Genomic DNA, 19,172 nt, shown 5'->3' with positions numbered 1-19,172 from the left:
CACTAGAGGACCATGTAGCCAGAGAGGCCTCAGGTAACAAGGAACCTAAGGGAAAGGGGGGCAGCAGCTTCCAGAGGGTGACAAATCAGATAGTTGCTCTAGTGCAAATAAATGCAAGTGGAGAACAGCTTACAAGATGTATCCTCTTCAGGGGAAAACAAAAGAGGTGAAAGTAAGGCTGTGCATAAGATGCAGCTCCCTGCTGGTTAGAAAGGAAATATTTTTAAACATGCATTTGTAAGGGGGAGAAACACAGAAAAGGGGGAGGAGGAGGAGGAGAGGCTGGCAAACGGTCAAGGTTTGGAAAGGGTTTCTGCTGTTCCCAGGCATGGAGAGGCGGGCACAAAGATAATAAAGGCAGATGCTAAGAGTCTGGAAGCTGTTTTTGTTCTTCTGTAGTTTAGACACCAGCTGTGGGAAGTGAAGGGTTTGACTGGCTTACTTTCATGCTCAGCTGGCTGCCTTCACCATGCTGGTTGCAACTGGGACACGCTTCCATCTCCAGTTCAGACGGCTCCTGGCTGAAAGGCAGATCAGTGCTCCTGTGCGCCGGCCTCCTATACCTGGTATCGTGGGCTCAACGGCATTGTCCTGCACTGATCAGAACAGAAGTCCAGGAGCAGTTAGCTCAGGTGAGTAGCTGGAAAGGGTGGATGTGGGTGGGGGCCCAACATCTGGTTCAGTTCAGAGATCTTGTCTCAGATACTAGCAAACTCTTGACTGTTGTTTACAGTCCCTCAGTTCAAAGTCATTACCTTTCCTCTTGCCCCACAGCCTGTGCTTCGTCTGTGCCATGAATTCAAACATTGCAATTCTATCAGTATAGCCTTAGGAATGGTAAATAGAGAGGCATGTTTATTATTATTGCAGCCTATGTTCTTGATTCTTCATAATTCATATCATGAATCATATTCATGATTCTTGCTGCACCAATCCTAATAAAGAGAACCTCATTTAATTTAGATTTTAGGGTGTGATCACCTTGTCAGAAAATGAGAATGGACAGCTAGAGAACAGACAAAATTGACCCAATATTTTTTGCTGTTTCAGGCATATGAGCACTTTGCATTGTATCTAATTTCAATGGTGCTTGGTCATGAATAACATGTCTATCTGTTGCTCACTGTTCACAAAAACCAAGCATTTATACTAATCAGTTCCTGTTGTAGTGTTCAATTGATCTCTTTTTTCATTTGAACATTTGGGTAGGGAAACATCAGGAGCTGGATTTTTAATGTGAAGGAAGAATCATTATCATCTTTCTGGCTTGTGTGTTTTGGCTGAGAGAACTACTTATAAATCCAGAATTTTCTTTTATGTGCATGCTTGTGCTGTCACTTGGGTCTTTCTCTTTTATATGCTGGTCACAATCTAGGCCATAGAGTTTGGACCCAAGACCCAACAACTGATTCTGTACTGCTGGAATAAAAGGCATCCTGGGTTTACTTTAAAGAGAATCTGCAGCCCAATGGGCTATTTTCCTTTACATCTGATTTATTGTTTAACCTAACCATGACATTCAGGATAGTTTACACCACCTATTTAAAAAGCAAATGGATCCTGGTCCTTGAGGGCCATTGCATGCTTTTTGCAGTGTAGAAATGTTCGCCATATTTTGTTTTTAATTCCAGTGCATTTGTTGCAGAGCAAGTGTAGAAACTGACTTTCCACCATAACACTGGGACAAAAATAACAAGCAAAGCTATCTCCATATTATAAAACACAAATATCTCCATTTTGCAAGTGTGAGCCTGCACATAAGAAAATGTACATTGGAATTGGTCTCACCATGAGAGAAACAAGAAGTCAGAATTGAAAATGCATCTTTAAAAAGAAAAAATAGTGGTAATTTCATAAGCATTTTAATGTGACTGAAACCTGGAAAAGTCAGTGTGATTTCCTTGCGGGGGAGGGCACTTGAAGTGTCTTGTGGATGCTCCCATACTTGCTGAGATCATGGCCCATCATATCTTTGCTTAGCTCACATTTTTGGAGTTTAAAAAGATCGCAACAAATTGAACACTTCATTCAGTTATCATAAAAGCCTGGCAGCCCACTTCTGTACCACAAAGCTCTCTGTGTGTGATTTTAACTAGAAAAACAGCAAGATGGGTATATTTGAGGGAAGGCTGAAGCAAGGAAGGGGTGCTTAAACTTTCCCATCCTGTACGTTTCTACTGAAACCCCTCCCCCTCACCCTCACCCTCACACCAAATGGGCCCCAGATATATGTTTTATCTCTGGAATCCCCCATCAGGGAATGAGGCTGTTGTTGGGAGCTTTCAGTGAAAAAGTGAAGTGTAGGAAGACACAGGGGTGATGCCTCATCTTGTCTTCTGTGTAATAATGTCACATTAAATTATCAAGAATTGACCAGAATGCTGCTTTTGGGGGGGGGTGTCAATAACTTAATTCTTAGGAACATAGGAAGCTGCCATATACTGAGTCAGACCATAGGTCCATTCTTATTTGACTATGCATTATACAGAGTAGAGGAACTTTCCCAGAGAGGAAATTCCAAAGTCTTAGTGCTTGCGTTGAGAGGCCCTATCCTGAGTAATCCCCCACCACAGTTCAAATGAGGTTGGAACCAAAGTAAGGTCTCTGAGGAATATATTGAAGACTGGGTAAGTTCTGGGAGAAAGTCGTCCTTAACTGAGACTTTTCAGAGCTTTAGAAGTCACCTAGTCTGTCACTGAGCCTCCCAATTGGGAACCAACATATCTCAAAGTGTAGCGGAAAAGTAAGCCAGTGGGGGAAGACAGTGTGGCAGGCTTATATCACAGTGGTGAGGAACCAGATTAACTTGCCTTTGGAGAACAAAGTCTGACTGCTTAGAAATGTATTTCCTTCCATTTCCCTCCACTGGTCTCAGTATGTGTACACTGATGTGATGCTCTCTCTGCTGAATCTTTAAGCTGAAAATGTGTACAAAGTACCTGGTGGCCGCAAACCCTCAACGTTTGATAAGAAAATCCTTCTATGGACTGGACGCTTCAAGACAGAAGCTGAGATTCCCCTCAGGATCTCGTAAGTACTTCATCTGATCCAACCACTAGAAATATTAAGTTGAGGAGGAAATGTTCCCCTATTCAGAACTGCTCACAGTTTTGCATCAAAACATATTCTGCAATTAGGAAGCAAGGAGTAAACCCCCATGGGAAAAACAGTGGGGAGCTGTAGCCCCTGGAAGCATAGTTTCAAGATAGCAGAAAGAGAGACTGAAGTCCAAATAATATGCGCTCAAACCACCATTCATGTTTCCGGTGATGTAGCCCCGCATATCACGTCAGCCCTTAATCTGGGATGATGGTAGTGACCATGCTTCTTTGAATCAATGGGCTGAAAACAGCACAATTCACTCTGTGCTGGATTATGTGAAGGTTTGTTGCTGTTGGTCCCAGAAATACAAACATGTAACATGTAAATACAAATACAAACATGTAACTTCCAATCGCTCCATTCTGGAAGGCAAGCAGCTCCATACTTGTGCTATGTATTTAGTTGCTTTTGGTTCAACATATGACATTTGTAATGCGCTGTACGTGGGGCTGCCTTTGTACGTAGTCTGGAAACTCCAGTTGGTTCAGAATGCAGCAGCCAGGCTCGTCTCGGGGTCATCTTGGAGAGACCACATTACTCTGCTGATGAAGCTTCACTGGCTGCCAATAGGTTTCCAGACAAAATACAAAGTGCTTATAAAGCCCTAAACGGCTTAGGCCCTGGGTATCTAAGAGAGCGTCTTCTTCACTATGAGCCCCACCGCCCATTGAGGTCATCTGAGGACGTCCGTCTTCAGTTACAACCAACTCGTCTGGTGGCTACACAGAGACGGGCCTTCTCGGTCGCTGCTCCGAGATTGTGGAATGCACTCCATGCTGAGATACGATCCTCCCCATCTCTGGCAATTTTTAAAAAACACCTGAAAACCCATCTTTTCACCCAAGCTTTCCCAGCTTTTAAAAATTGTTTTTAATTTTATGGCTGTTTTTAAATTGTTGCATTGTTTTAACTTTTATATGTGTTTTAATTGTTTTTATGTTAACCACCCAGAGATGAAAGTTCAGGCTGTATAGAAGTTTAATATAAATAAATAAATAAATAAATAAATAAATAAAATATGCAGATCAAAGACAATGAGGCTATTCCCATGATCAGGAGAAACCGGGCTAAGGGAGCCTAGCCTGGTTTCTCCTGGTTGTGTGCTGCAACGGGAGCTGCGTGGCACCCAGCTGCAAATCACCCTAAGTGCCCCTCCCCGTAAACAAGGTTAGCGGAGTGCACGCGCCGCTAACCCCATTTTCCGGATGATGTGCCTTTGTGGTGCAGCAACTCATGAGGAGACCCCCGACTGGGGGGCTCCAACAAGCCTCCCGGCCTCGGGGGTCCCCCCAGAATGCCCCACAAACCCACACGGGGCATGCTGGGAATTCTGGGGGCCGGGCAGCCCTCGATCCCCGCCGCCCCAACTGCCTCAGTGATGGAGCCAGTAATCATGTGAGTGGCCGATCCAGCTGCCCAGGGCTCACCGATGGATCGTCTGTGGAGTGAGCGGGTCAAGCCCGCTTTCCCTGCAGAAGCCCTGTAGACTTTCCACACTGCTCGTGTGGAGAGCCTCAATTACTGGCTTTGACTGTCCTGCTAACTGAGCAAGAGGAACCTTTTAAAAGTAGTGAGTCTCTTTATTTAGCAGGGAGAGAGCAACTTGCCCTATCCATCCCCAGCGCAGCTTCCCTCCAGTGGCTGTTGCTGTTGTCTCTCTTATGTTTCTTTTTTAGATTGTGACCCCTTTGGGGACAGGGAGCTATTTTATTTTATTTATTAATATCTCTGTAAACAGCTTTGAGAACTTTTGTGGAAAATGGTATAAATATTTGTTGTATTCGCATTCCATCATTTGGTTGCGCTGCACTTCCACTGTGCATGCACCGAGATGTGCATATGCTGCTTTGTGTAGTTGTGGTGAGACTCCATGAATAGTCACACCTTCCCAGTATATGCATATGCAGCAAAATACATACATTTTGTGATTGTCACATATGACAATGTACATGCACATCACATTTTGTTTCCTATACAGACGGGCTTGTTCTATAATCTACAGAGAAAAATACAAAGCAGGAAGTGTCCTTACGAACATTTAGATTCTAGTCACAAAAACAGGGTGTGTTCTTAACTGCTTTATGTGGATTTTTAAGTTTTACTGCACATGCAAAACAATATCTTTGTTTTGCTTGCAACAAATTCTGAAATTCAAACTGCAATCAAAGGTTGATAGCATCAGTATTTGTTTATAAGATGTACAAACAAAATGTGAACTCATAAGCCACATATTACGTGGTAAGGTTCATATCCCTTTGAGACAAAAATGGAGATGAGGAGGAATGTGTGTGGGAAAGGCAGCTAGCAAAAATGTTTGTTTTTTAAAAAACTTATTTCTTCACAAAACAAAAAATGTGACAGCTTTGATCACAAAACACTTCTGTGGATACTTTTAGGTTGATTGTTTCATGATGGCTTTGCAGGCCAACAAATTTAAGTAATGTATACAGGGCGAGTATGCAGTGATACAAAACCAAGAGTCAGTTTAGCTTTGGTTATACTCCAATGTTTATTCCATGCAGTCTACATAATACAAAACCATAGTCTGTTCAGCTAAAGCATGATTTTGCATTATGTCTGAACCATAGCCTTCCCACAAATCATGGTTTAATACAGGGGTTTTCAACCTTTCTGAACTTGTATATCAAGGTACCCCATGTAAGCAGCAAATAATTGTGGCCCCCAAAGAAGTAAATCTTGCCAATGATGGTGGGAAATAAAATAAGCTAAGTGAATCTGCCCTGGAATCAACCAAAACAAAAAAACAAAACAAAACTAACCAAACCCAACAACCCCTAAGTCTACGCTGTGCCTTACTCCCTCCTCCCTGACCTCATGACTAGGGCTCCACAGCATACCCATGACCTGATCTTGCCTCTCCTTTCTCCTCTCCGTGTGACTGGCTGGCTAGGTGCTGAAGGTCAGCTCACCAATTCCTTCAGCCTGACTGCCAGTTCATCAGCAAAGGCAATGTCAATGCTGAGCATCAGCCAGAATTTTCCTCACTGCCAAGCCTGTCAGTAAGGCTCAGGAGGGGTGGACTGAGCCTGAGCACAGAGTCAGCCAGTCACATAAAGAAGAGGAGGGAGGGATGCTGCCTGACACTCCTCCTCCTCTAAACTCTTGGAAAGGGAGCCAAGGGTGTAGCAAATGAGTTGTGGGGAGAGAAAGGTTCTGTGTACCCCATGTAACCCCTGAGAGGCTTTAAAATACCCCCAGAGGTCCAAACTCTGGTACTCCTGGTTGAAAACCCCTGGTTTAATAGAATGAAGCTATTCTCACACACACTGAAAACTGGGCTAAGGAAGCCCAGCATGGTTTTCGGTGTAGGTGTATATCGCTAGGAGGCACATAGCTCCTGGTGGTAGTGGGGTGGCAAGCCCGCTTAGGGAGCCTGCAGCTTAGCCCAGGTTTTGGATGCGAGGGCGCCCAAAAAGTGGGCTAAATGTTCATGTGTTGGTGCTGTGTAGCTTTGCGTGGCACCTACACAGAAGTAGCCTCCCAACCAGCACTGGGAGGCTCCCCCTAATGCACCACATATTTGCACAGTGCATGATGGAAGCTCTGGGGGATTCCTGGCCTGCAAACCTCCCTCCTTGCTACTGGCAGAAGCTGGCAATTGTCTGGGTGGCTGATCTGGTCACCCAGCAACATGGACAGGATCGTCTGTGGGGGAGGTAAGCTTTTCACAGCTTCTTCCCCCCACCCCTTCTGAGCCCATTCTCCAATTGTGAGAATGAGCTAAACATTCAGTCATCCAAAACCTTTGGTTTAAGATAAGATGCTTTACATTTTCACTCATGCTCTAAAAAGCATGGAAATTCCAGGTTGCGTTTTGGGTGGTATACAAATGTGTTAAATAAGTAAGTAAGTTTTGGTGCCCATCTTAACTTCTGCACAATATAAGCTGTAAAGATTTTGTACAGTCTGGTATATTATGCTGGTTTTAGAAATGAGGCTCCTTGCACCCACACTTTGCCCTGGTCTTTTATCTGGACCAGGGCTGCTCAACTTTGACCCTCCTGCAGATGTTGGCCTACAACTCCCATAACCCTTGGCTATTGGCCACTGGGGATTATAGGAGTTGTAGTCCAAAAACAGCTGTGGGGCCAAAGCTGAGAAGGCCTGATCTGGACATTAGGCTAGGGAGGGATGCATCCAGGCAGACATTAAACAGGTACAGTTTCTCAAATCACTTGCTAGAGTTGCCTCTGATGAATTTCTGCCTGGTACATCCCTACCAGCTGCTTCCTCCACATGCCACGTACTATGGTAAATTTCCTGACAGAAATCTAAGATATATAGCAGTTTCACATATAATTCCCTCCGAAATCCTTTCTTTTTTCTTCCTTAAGGCTGCTGCCAATACAAGGGCTTGCTTGCTTGGCCCTCAGTCTACTACTACTACTATTTACATACCACTTTTCAACAGAAGTTTCCAAAGCAGTTTAATAATAAATAAACGAACGAATGAACGAATGAACGAACGAATGAATGAATAAATAAATAGATAGATAGATGATATGGTGGTGTGCCAGGGGCACAGTCCCTTTCTGGCACTAAGATGGGGAAACACACAAAGGTGGAAGATGAACTAGATGGTGTTTTCAAAGAAAGATAAAGCGATATAAAAAAGGAAAATCTGATTAGGAACTGATTAGGAGAAGTGTAACGTCACTTATCCATGCTGGATAAGTGGAACATTCATATTCATAGGTAGTCTGCCTGTGTGTTCTACATCAGAATCTGTTCTACATCTGCATCAGAGGTATATGCCTTCACAAGTCCTTTCATCACCCCACTCCTGCTGCCTCATGTGACTTCGCAAGATCCCCCATTGCCTTGCCGCAACCTTGCACTTCCTCATGAGCACATTTGCCCCACTTTCCTTTGCAAAGTCTCTCATGACCTCCGTGTATTCCTTTGCAAGTTGGTACACCCCTCTACCACTAACATGGGTATGGTGCTGGGAGGAAGTACATTTACCAAATATCTTTCCTAATGGCCTTGTGCCTTCTCAATCATTTTATCACCAATAGAATGTCCAGAATGTATAATATGAGAATGCTAAAACTCCTCCTCATCTTAATTATATTGGCACTATTCTGATATAAGGAAAGTTTCTTTGGCAGGAGTTTTGTTTCACTATGGAAGCCCCCTCTGCAGTGGCAGCATAATTTTCCCCTTCTACTGAAAAAACTGCTGATTTTTATCTGTACTTTTTTGCAGGCCACTCTAGGGTCTTAAGTCTCATTTTATAGTACTAACTACCCATGCTTCTCCAGAGTAATACATTAATAGGTCTCAATAACTGGGTGCAGAATGTATCTTCAAACTCACATAATACCACCCCCACTTTAGCTTTTAAATTTTCTGACAACCCATAGTTATTACAGAATATTTTAATTCTGTATTAGGAACAGTTGGTAACTCAGCCCAACAGAGCAATCAGGATCCAAACTGCAAAGTTTTCAAAGTTTTATTCTGATTAAGGTTATTCTAAAACTTGCCTACCAAATAATATGATAATCATGCAGGTCTCAAAGCACAAAGTTGAACACCATGTTGAACACCAACTTCCCCACGATGAAGACCAAAATTTCTGTAACTCGTTCAACTAAAATGAACCCAATAGAAAACTAAATGAAATTAGTAGATTCAGTAACAGTGGCAGTGGGACCCCACCTCATGATTGCTACAACAGTGAATGAGGGCACCTCAAGAAGCAGGTAATTTCTGTTCACTTCAAATTTGTACTTTATTTTTCTTCTTTTAAAAGCCCCCACAAATTTTTAAAAGGACGAAGATTTGGTGTATCACTTTAAGCATTTAAGTTAGGTTTTGGAGGGAACCATCCTGGAATGTGAAGAGGATGGAAGTTACAGTCTCTCACTAAGAGAAGCTATACTTACCAGCAGGACCTCAAGAGTGCTGTGCAGTTTAACAACCTGAATTGTAAGTAAATTGTAAGCCGGGTTCTTCATAAGAAATATCACTGTTAGTTAAAAACAGCAACTGCTTTAGACTCAGTGTACAAACCTAGTCTTTCCAGAAATTTCCTACAAATCTCACCATTCTCACGCTTCATTCAAATCCCTTCAAGATGGTGTTGAGATCAGATCTTTGCCCCTGTCTCCATGTTAATGTAGGCCTCAAGTCAGCCTGCTCTGTGAGCCTCCTGATGTCAAACCTTCTGCCTCTCCACCTCGGAACTGAGCCTTAAAAAAAAAAAAAAAAAAAAAAAACCATATATGGTAACATACTCTGCTTATATCCTCCTATAGAACAAGCTTCCGAATTCTTGGAAAACCAACTCTTTCAAGATAGAAACTTTTTAAGTATAGAAACCTATGGAGAATAACTATAATAGGGCAGGGGAGACAGTTGTCTGGGGGCCCACTGCCTTGCCCCCCCCCCGAGGCAAGTCACATGGTTGACTCCCCCAGCTGCGCATCCGCCCAGACTTCCTTCAGTTGTATTCATCCTCCGAAACTGATGTGAGTGTTGAGACCTGGAGCTACCAGAACAGCATGTCTTTCTCTAGTACCATTAAATGACTTGCACCGTCCACAATTTACAAAACCTTTTAAAAATAATTTAGGATGATGTTCTATTGTGGCACATAGGAGATATATACAAATAACCTATTGTGGCACATAGGTTTTATATATGTGTGTGTGTATATATATATATATATATATATATATATATATATATATATATATATATATATTCTATGCTTTTCGTTACCACTATTCAGCATTTAAGATTTATTTACTTCATGAACTGAGCTTCAGTGAGGAGAGGGGGCATTTTAAAATCTTGTCTCTGGGCCCACTCCAACCTTGCTACGCCCCTGAATGTATGATAGGTTTCTATCCTGAAAGAGTTTCTATCTTGAAAGAGTTATGAGCCCTTGGGGCTATTCCTAGGGGTGTGCACGGAACCGCCAACTGCGGTCCGGCACTGGGTGGGGGGGGGTATCTTTTAGAGCGCTTTCCTGCTTGGCGCCCGTAATTCTACAAGTGATTGGGGCGGCAGGACACCAGCCGACGTCGCCGCCCCCACGCAACTGGATTACGGGCCAAATCGGCCCAAACTACTGCCGTGGCCGCCGCCGCCGACCACCCACCCAGCCACCCAACACAAGGCCCGATTTCGGGCCAAAGAAGCCACCCCCACACGGCCGGATCACGGGCCAAATCGGCCCGAACTACAGCCACCGACGCCGCCCGCCCGCCCAGCCGCCCGAGTCCCAACCCCAACAAGGCCCATGTCAGTCGGGCCAATCAGGGCCCCACAACTCAAAGGAGAGGAGCTCGCAAACAGAGCTCCTCTCTCCGCAAAGTCTCGGGCCGAACTGGGGCTTTGGGCGCAAAGGACGCCTGGGAGTTTTGAAGAGCAACGTCGGGAAAGGGGCGGCAGGGAGATGTTTGCGAGGGCTAGGGGAGCCTAGAGGAGCCGAGTTTACCTGTGAGCCTGGCGGCTCCCAGGCGGTTAACCTGCCTGAGTACCCCTCCCCTAAAACCGGGTTTGCGGAGTGAGCGCTCCGCAAACCCATTTTTTTAATCGTGAGAAGCCACGGCATGGCTCCATGCCACAGCTACTCAGGAGGAGACCCCCAGAGGGGAGGTGAAAAGCCGCCTCCTGGTCTGGGGGTCTCACTAGCATGCCCTGCACGCTCGTGCAGGGCATGCTGGAGCTTCCAGGGGCCGATCGGCCCCCGCTCCTCCCAGCCCCCGCCAGCTCCATCATGGAGCCGGCAATCGTGTGGGTGGCCAATCCGGGCGCCCAGGGCATAGCCCGCTCTCCCTGCTGAGCTCCTGAAACTAGGAGTGTGAATGGTTTTGGTCCGACACAATAGAAAAGACCACCAAACCGGTCCGGTGGTCCGGCACGGGGGGGGGGCTGTTTCTTTAAGCGGGGTGGTGGTGGTAGTGCTTACCCCCCCACACCGCTCTTCCCCCTCCGATGCTCGTCTTTTGTAAAATCTTCTTGGGGCAGCAGAGTTCTTCCCTGCCGCCCCTGCCCCCGTCATTGTTTGTAAAGTGTTTAACGAGACGAGCGCTAGCGGTGCGTATGCACCCTCCTCGGCACATGCGCTCGTCTCTGACGCTGCCGCACGCGCTGCATACATCACGGAGCGTGCGGCAGTGTCAGAGACAAGGGTGCATGCGCGCCGCTAGCGCTCGTCTCGTTAAAGCCTTTACAAACAACGACGGGGGCAGGGGCGGCAGGGAAGAACTCTGCCGCCCCAAGAAGATTTTACAAAGGACGAGCGCCGGAGGGGGAAGAGCGGCGGGGGTGGGGGTAAGTACTACCCCCCCGCCTAAAGAAACAGTCCCCCCGTGCCAGACCGGGGGCCCACCGGACCATGCACACCCCTACCTGAAACCAGGTCTCACTGATCGTGAGACCCGGCTCCTTTTCTCCTTCCTTCCCCTGCTAACTGGGCAAAGAGGCACCTTTTTAACGTGGCGATTCTCTTTATTTAGCAGGGGGAGAGAAACTGGCTCTATCCACCTCCAGCACAGTACCTCCAGTGACTGTTGCTGGTATGTTTCTTTTTAGATTGTGAGCCCTTTGCAGACAGGGATCCATCTTATTTATTTATTATTTCTCTATGTAAAGTGCTTTGGAACCTTTTGTTGAAAAGCAGTATATAAATTGTTGTTGTTGTTCCCTCAGGACACACAGGGAACAACAGGCTTTTCCCTAAGCAAGGAAAAGTGGGGGAAGGGCTGCCCAAGTTCTCAGGACTAAGCTGACCTCTCTCAGAAGCTGATAAGAGCTCCTCTGACCTTGGATCTTTTTCTTCTTGTAATAAAGTTGTGGCATGTTTTAATGAAACTTAATAGTGTCTGTTTGTTTCTTTTCCTGCTTTTTTGAAAGTAATTGTTCACAGAGGACATGGACTCTGAGCACAGACAGTCCATTTCTCCCTCTCAGTCATAGGCTTCTGCTAATAAATGGATGGCATGAGGAGGATTACTGCATGTGTGGATGGCTGCAGTGTGTGTGTGTGTGTGTGTGTGTGTGAGAGAGAGAGAGCGAGCGTGTGTGCATGGCTGCTGTATATCTTTTTGTGTGAGAGAGTGTGTGAATGGCTATAGTGTAGGAACATAGAAAGCTGCCATATATACTGAGTCAGACCTTTGGTCCATCTTGCTCAATATTGTCTACACAGACTGGCAGCGGCTTTTCCAAGGTTACAGGCAGGAATCTCTCTCAGCCCTATCTTTGAGATGTCAAGAAGGGAACTTGGAACCTTCTGCTCTTCCCAGAGGGGCTTCATCCCCTAAGGGGAATATCTTACAGTGCTCACACATCAAGTCTCCCTTTCATGTACAACCAGGGCAGACCCTACTTAGCTAAGGGGACAAGTCATGCTTGCTCCTACAAGACCAGGTGTGTGTGTGTGTGTACGGTTGCAGTATGTGTGTGTATGTGTGTGCAGATGGCTGTAGTGTGTGTGTGTGTGTGTGTGTGTGTGAGAGAGAGAGAGAGAGAGAGAATGGCTTCAATGGCTCACACAAACAGACTGTTTGTGTAAGCTTGTGAATGGCTGCAAGTCTGTGTGTCTGTCTGTTTGTGAGGTTTATGGGAAATTTCTGGAAAGATAATCTGTAGTTTTGGACATGGTTGTTAAAGCATTTGTTATTTTTACTTGTTGTTTCTGTTTTTTGTTTAAAGAAAAAGAAAAATTGGAGTACAGATTTAAAGTGAACACAATTTGCCTTCTTCTTGTTATGTGCTTATTCGCTGCTGAATAATCATGAGCTGGGATCACACTGCCACTATTACTGAATACACTCATTTCGTTTAATTGTGTTTTATCAGGCAGGGGGAGTGTGACTTTATCTTAGTTGAAGGTTTAACAAAGTTTTTGGTGTTCAGCCAGTCTGTGTAGACAATACTGAGCAAGGTGCACCTATGGTCTGACAGCTTCCTATGTTCCTACCTTGTGGTTTGGGTAAGCTTTTCCCCTTAGTGTCTAATCAGATTTCCGTTTTTAAAAGACCTGGAAATTCAGTAACCCAAAAAACTTGTGTGTCATACAACTGTGTCAGTGGAATGGAATGTTCGAGCTGGGAGGAATTTTTGAGGTCTTCCAGTCCAATCCTCTGCTGAGAGCAGGGTTCTGCTGCAGAATCCCTGACAGATGGCCTTCTAGACTTTCTCTGAAAACCTTCAGCAAAGGAGGGCCTACCACGATGTAAGCCAGACGGTTTCACTATCAAGCACTTCCTACTGTTAGAAAATCCTTCCTAATGTCTAGCTTAATCTGCTTCCTTGTAGAACCCATGAGTTCTAATCCTACCCTCAATGAACAAATTTCCTAGGTGTGCCACAGCTCAAGGTCACCTCCTTTAACCATTCCTTAGAGCAGGGATTCTCAACGTTGGGTCCCCAGATGTTATTGGACTTCAACTCCCATAATCCTCAGCCAAAGGCCACTGGGCCTGGGGATTATGGGAGTTGAAGTCCAATAACATCTGGAGACTCAACGTTGAGAATCCCTGCCTTAGAGGACTTGGTTTCCAGACCCCTTACCATCTTTGTTACCCTCTTCTGAACTCATTCCAGTTTGTCAATTTTTATTTTTTTTGTTTGCAGCAAAAACAAATAAGAGAGGGAGAGAACAGGATCTGAAGCCACAGGCTGAAATTAGCTTGCAAACCATAGTCTGTGCTAACTGTGGTTTCGAATGATATCTGGAATTTTGATAAACCAGTTAGAGCTATTGCTCCACTTCTAGACACTGCTGCATTACAAAAACAGGAGTGAAAATGGGAGTCCTGAGCAGATGGGGAAACAAAGGAAGACAGCACTGCTTTCTCTAAGGTGTGCACATGTGCGCGCACTCACACATTTTCTGATGTCCACTAAGTTAATTTTAGATCCTGTTCAGGTTGAATCAGGAGTTTTTATCTGGAAGTTCAAACTATAGAGCCCATGCTCACGATCCGTGAGAAAGGGCTTGAAGGGGCAGGATGGAAGCCTCAAAAGGTCACCTTCCCCGCAGACAATCCTCACTCTTGGTCTGGGCCTGGAAATCATGCACCCAGACATGCTGCTGGATAATAGGGATAATTTCAGTCAGAGTTGGCAACCCTACTTGCCAGCAGATGATCATCAGGGAGGTGGACATATATACTTCTTTTGATGATGAGTTCTACAGTTTCAACAATGTAGAAAGTTTCTGGCCCTTGTAGATCTTCTTTGGGCAGAAGTTTGGATGTAGCAGGTTGGTCATGTTCTCCTCCTAAGGACAGTAGCCAGTGTGACAGCATCTCTCTTAGGTGGCCCAGCAATATCGCTTTTATTGTATTGTTTAACTCAACATTTCACAACCTTTCCCATTCCAAGCATGTTTAAATTAAAGGGGGGTACACTGCCTCCCCCACATCTCTCTCTCTTATGGTGGCAAAGCTGCCACACAATATTTGCTTGTTTATAGTCGGCTCCAAAAGTGTGACATTTTAAACTCCCCGCTTTTGGAGCTGGCTCACTCACTCATGTAACAGGAGGGATACATGTTTCCCAGTGCATTATGGGGTGAGTCATGTCCAAAAGTGGGGAGTTTAAACTCCTCACCTTTGGAGCTGATTCAGAGCCAGTCAGTGTGAGAAGTCAATACTGGCTGGGAAATATGGAGGTCATTAACACAATCAGAAAATGTGTTCTAGCCTGGTTTGGGAACTGTGTGCGCTCCCAGCTTTTGGTTGTGTGGATGCAAGGTAGGAGGAAAAGCTACTCAGTTTTCCTCCTACCTTGCTTCTACACAGCTAAAAATTGGAACCACACACAGCTCCAAAACCCGGGTAGAACACTGTTTTTGATTGTGTGAAGGACCTCTCTGTGCAACTTACTATAAGCCACCTTGGGGATCTAGATCATAAGGCAGGATATAAATCTTTAAAATAAATGAACAATAAAACCTCGCAAATAATTTGCTACAAAATCTGCAAAGAAAATTGTCATCAGAATAGTAATAATGGCTGGACCAGATAATCACTTTTTAAAAACATAAAGGAAAATCTTCATGCTGGTGAGGATATCGATGTATAACTAATAACACCTTTACTTGTGACTGCTGTTGTTTCTTAGAGAGAGAGAGAGAGAGAGAGAGAGAGAGAGAGAGAGAGAGAGAGAGAGAGATCTTATGACTAGGGAAAAATTACAAGGAATTGTAATAAGGTCTGTTTCTCGAGTTGCTTTGTGCCTCTGGTTTAAGGAACGGATCTGCACATCTGAACTGTTCCAATTAGTGTGTTGTGAAATACAATTAGTTCATTTAATCCAACAACCTCAATGTTTTCTGTCTTCTCTTTCTGCAAGTGACTTGGAGCTTAATGGGTTTAATGGGCTTGTCTGGTTTTGATTTGCTTATTTCTAAATGCATTTAGCCCTAATACTGTGAAATACAGTTGTCCTTAAGCAGGGAAAGGTAGGAACTGTGAAGCTTCAGTTCTCCCTATTCAAGCCACCTTCTGCACATTCTGTTTGTGATGTGTGTTTTTTTTAAAAGGAAAAGGGATACAACTGTTGCAAACATTTTATTGTGGATGCACCCTGCAAAAGAGTACATCAGTACTCCTGCACATCCCAGTCATATGCATGATGTTTTCACATGAGAAAGCGATTGTTTATTTAGAAGTCCGTTTCTGCTAACTGAGCAAAGAGATGCCTTATAAAGTGGCAACTCTCTTACATTTAGCAGGGAAAGAGGAGCAAGTGTTCCTATTCAACCCAACATAGTATCTCTCGCAGTCGTTGCTGCCAACTCCCTTGTGTTTCATGTTTAGATTGTAAGACTCTTTGGGACACTGAATAAAGAACATACCCTTGTGCTATGTAAACCACTTTGTGAACTTTTTCTTGAAAAGTGTATGCAAGAGCTCTAAGTAATAAATAATTAAAAAGTTTATCTCACTACGTTTCAATGAGAGTCCTTCCCAAGGGTACATACTGTAGGACATAGGAGAGGAGAGCTGGTCTTGTGGTAGCAAGCATGACTTTTCCCCATAGCTAAGCAGGGTCTGCCCTGGTTGCATATGAATGGGAGACTTGATGTGTGAGCACTGCAAGATATTCCCCTCAGGGGATGAAGCCGCTCTGGGAAGAGCAGAAGGTTTCAAGTTCCCTCCCTGGCTTCTCCAAGATAGGGCTGAGAGAGATTCCTGCCTGCAACCTTGGAGAAGCCGCTGCCAGTCTGTCAAGACAATACTGAGCTAGATAGACCAATGGTCTGACTCAGCATATGGCAGTTTCCTATGTTTCCTAGGACTGCAACCATAAAACCCAGTCCTGTGCATATTTACTCATGACTACCAGTGGTCCCTCTAATATTTTTCATCTCTGTGCAGAATGAGTTTTGTTTTGGGCGGCAGTATCAAGGCAGTGTGTGTGCACCTGCATTCAGAGTGGGGTCTTCCTAATTCAACCTGAGCGGGATCTAAATTGAACTGAGCGGACATCCAAAAACTTGTGAGTGCGTGCACATGTGCATGCCTTAGAGGAAACAGTGATGACTACGGATTTAATGAAGCTTACTCCTAAGCCAGGCTGTGCACACTCAGCAGTCATCGTTACTGAATATTTTAGAATGTTTTCTACAATATTTAGAGAACTAGCGACACCTATCCTCAAAAGAGTAACATTTAAGGATTCTGTGGAAGGTATCAGATTCATAAGTAAAAAGGAAAGAGATGATATTGGGGGGATCAGTATTACTGGGCAGCTGCCAAGGGGCCTGGGTCCTCTGAAGAGGAAATGATGAAGTCAACTTTGTGCCGGTAGCCTTCGTGTAGTGGTGGCAGAATGTCTCTCTTGGGCCTTACCCAGGTAGGAGGGAGCACATGGAGAACAAGTTGCCAAGGGCCCCCTGAAACCAGTCCTGAGAAAGGGCTTTCTATCCAAAACTAGCAGAAACTGCAAGTTATTCCATATTTAAGACAAAGCTTCTCTTCCTTCTGGTACATCAATCCATATTTTAACCTAATGTCAATCCATTCAAATGTGTTCTTTCTCTCTCTTTCCCTAAATTTCTACTGCCATGTAGTGTAACATGGTTAGTATTAAACACACACACAAATTAAGTGCTTAACTAGTTATTAAACACATGAAAATGCAGTCCTAATGCAAACTTCTGTTTCCATTGCAAATAAGTACATTTGTTGAAAACATTTCCAAATGCCTCACCCTGACTAAGCCAACCCAATTTCTGTTGTAGGTCAGAGATGCTGGGTGCTGCAAGGAACAAAGCTCGAGTCAAGACTTGTTACATTATGATCTGTCTCACAATTGTGGCCTGCTTTGCAGTGATTGCCTCAGGCAAAAGAGTGAGTATCTTTCCAGAGTAAATTACTGAATTTCTACAGTCTTCTACATTCAAACTCCACACATATATTTTAAACAAGCTAATAAGCAGCATGCTTTAATGAGACCTCCCCACTGAAGCATGTTCTGGATGCAGGCAATATGCTACAATAATTATTTGCTTCCAGTTTATGATCATGTTCATAGTGTGAGCACAAGACTTGTTTAACCAACTCATGTACTTGAGATGGAAACCAAACATCCCATCAGTTTAAGGAAACCAGTATAATGCTGAGGGTGCTGGTCTAGGACTGGAGAGACCCAGATTCAACTCCACGCTCAGCCATGAAATTCACTGGTTGACATGATGCCAATCACTGTCTCTCAGCCTAAACTACCTCACAGGGTTGTTGTGAGGATAAAGGAGTGGTAAGAAGAACCATATATCCCACCCTAAGCTCTTTGGAGGAAGTGTGGGATAGAAATGCAATAAAGAAGTAAAAGGCCCAGGCGACTGCATTATGTCCTAGCTTGTCAAACCTATTGGACTAAGCACGCACCTGTAGAGCTGAAATTACTCAAAATTGGCTAAAGGACAGCATAAAGGAATGGGAAGGATGTTTGGAGCCACATATAATCCTGGTGTCACCATTTATTAGATTATCATCTGTCTATCTATATACCATTTTCCAGCAGAAGTTCTCAGAACGGTTTACACAGAAAAAGAATAACAGCAAGAAGATGGTGCTCTGCTTGTGTCCTGCTTGCCTTCCCCAGGATGCTACAGTAGAGATGACAGCCCATGTGACCACAGTGTGGAATAAGGCCCATCTTTCAGCTGTTTGTTTCAAACCCGTATTATGCTCTCCTTTTGCAGGCTGTTGAGCGCCATGAGTCCCTAACAAGCTGGAACCTAGCAAAGAAAGCCAAGTGGCGTGAAGAAGCAGCAGCAGCATCAAAGGCTAAATAGAGTAATGTGCTACTGAAACTGTAGGTGTGTTAGGAAAGTGGGGTGGGTGGGTGGGTATACTGAATGAAAAACCTATTCTGGGAGAATTTTTGAAGAAAAAATTAAATGTGACTCAATACTAATATACTTCATTTGCACTTATGTTATGAATATTGGGTGGGATACAATTCTGTTTCTCTGTGTCACAGGTATCTATCTAATTAAAGGACTTCATACACCAAGGTCAACTGAAAGTTTGTTCTGAAAGGCTTGGTCCAACATTTGCCTCAGTTTGATTGAACAACTGTTTATGTAAATAATACAGGAAATACAGAACAGCCATAGCAGTTTTATTTTCCTGCCTGCCATTGTCTGAATATTGTTCCAACACATAAATATTGTCTGAATCAGCAGGTTAAATATTGGTGTTTGTTCCTCAGATAAAAATATGAAAAGACTGCATCTTACCAAATACCAAGCGTGAAGAGTGGTTGTATTTCTAAAATAAAAAGCAGGACACCTATGGACTGGTACTTGTTTTCTGCAGTTCTTTAAGCAAAAGCTTACAGCTTATTGGGGAAAAAATCTTTCATAGCAGGAAAAGGGCAACAGTACAGTGCTTCAGGATTTTGAAGGTTCTCCCTCCATTAATCTCTGTTTTCATAGTCCTCAATCTCTTTAATTTACTTTCCAAAGAGAAAAAGGCTTATGAGATCACTGGATGTGTGTCCCTAATTATATTTGTGTTTACAGTCAGATACAAACCAAATTTATAGCACATAGGAGTGGATCCTAGGGA

General features: G+C 44.2%; 1 protein-coding gene across 3 annotated transcripts; it reads left to right on the top strand.

Annotated features, from left to right (window-relative positions):
• The first annotated feature begins 295 nt into the window (after positions 1–295).
• FAM162B (family with sequence similarity 162 member B) lies at positions 296–18,896 on the top strand. 3 transcript variants are annotated; one of them, XM_053273847.1, is made up of 4 exons: positions 296–632; positions 2,919–3,030; positions 17,339–17,447; positions 18,118–18,431. In XM_053273847.1, exons 1-4 carry the CDS (start codon positions 470–472, stop codon positions 18,307–18,309), a joined length of 576 nt encoding a protein of 191 aa, XP_053129822.1. In that variant the 5' UTR covers positions 296–469; the 3' UTR covers positions 18,310–18,431. The 3 variants fall into 3 exon arrangements, with proteins under 3 accessions (XP_053129822.1, XP_053129910.1, XP_053130000.1); XM_053273935.1 differs by having other exon boundaries at positions 297–632; positions 18,121–18,431; XM_053274025.1 differs by having other exon boundaries at positions 302–632; positions 18,302–18,896.
• Positions 18,897–19,172: the final 276 nt, after the last annotated feature.

Source organism: Hemicordylus capensis, chromosome 1, assembly GCF_027244095.1.
Source record: "Hemicordylus capensis ecotype Gifberg chromosome 1, rHemCap1.1.pri, whole genome shotgun sequence".
NCBI lineage: Eukaryota > Metazoa > Chordata > Lepidosauria > Squamata > Cordylidae > Hemicordylus > Hemicordylus capensis.
This window is presented reverse-complemented; position numbering and strand designations above follow the sequence as displayed.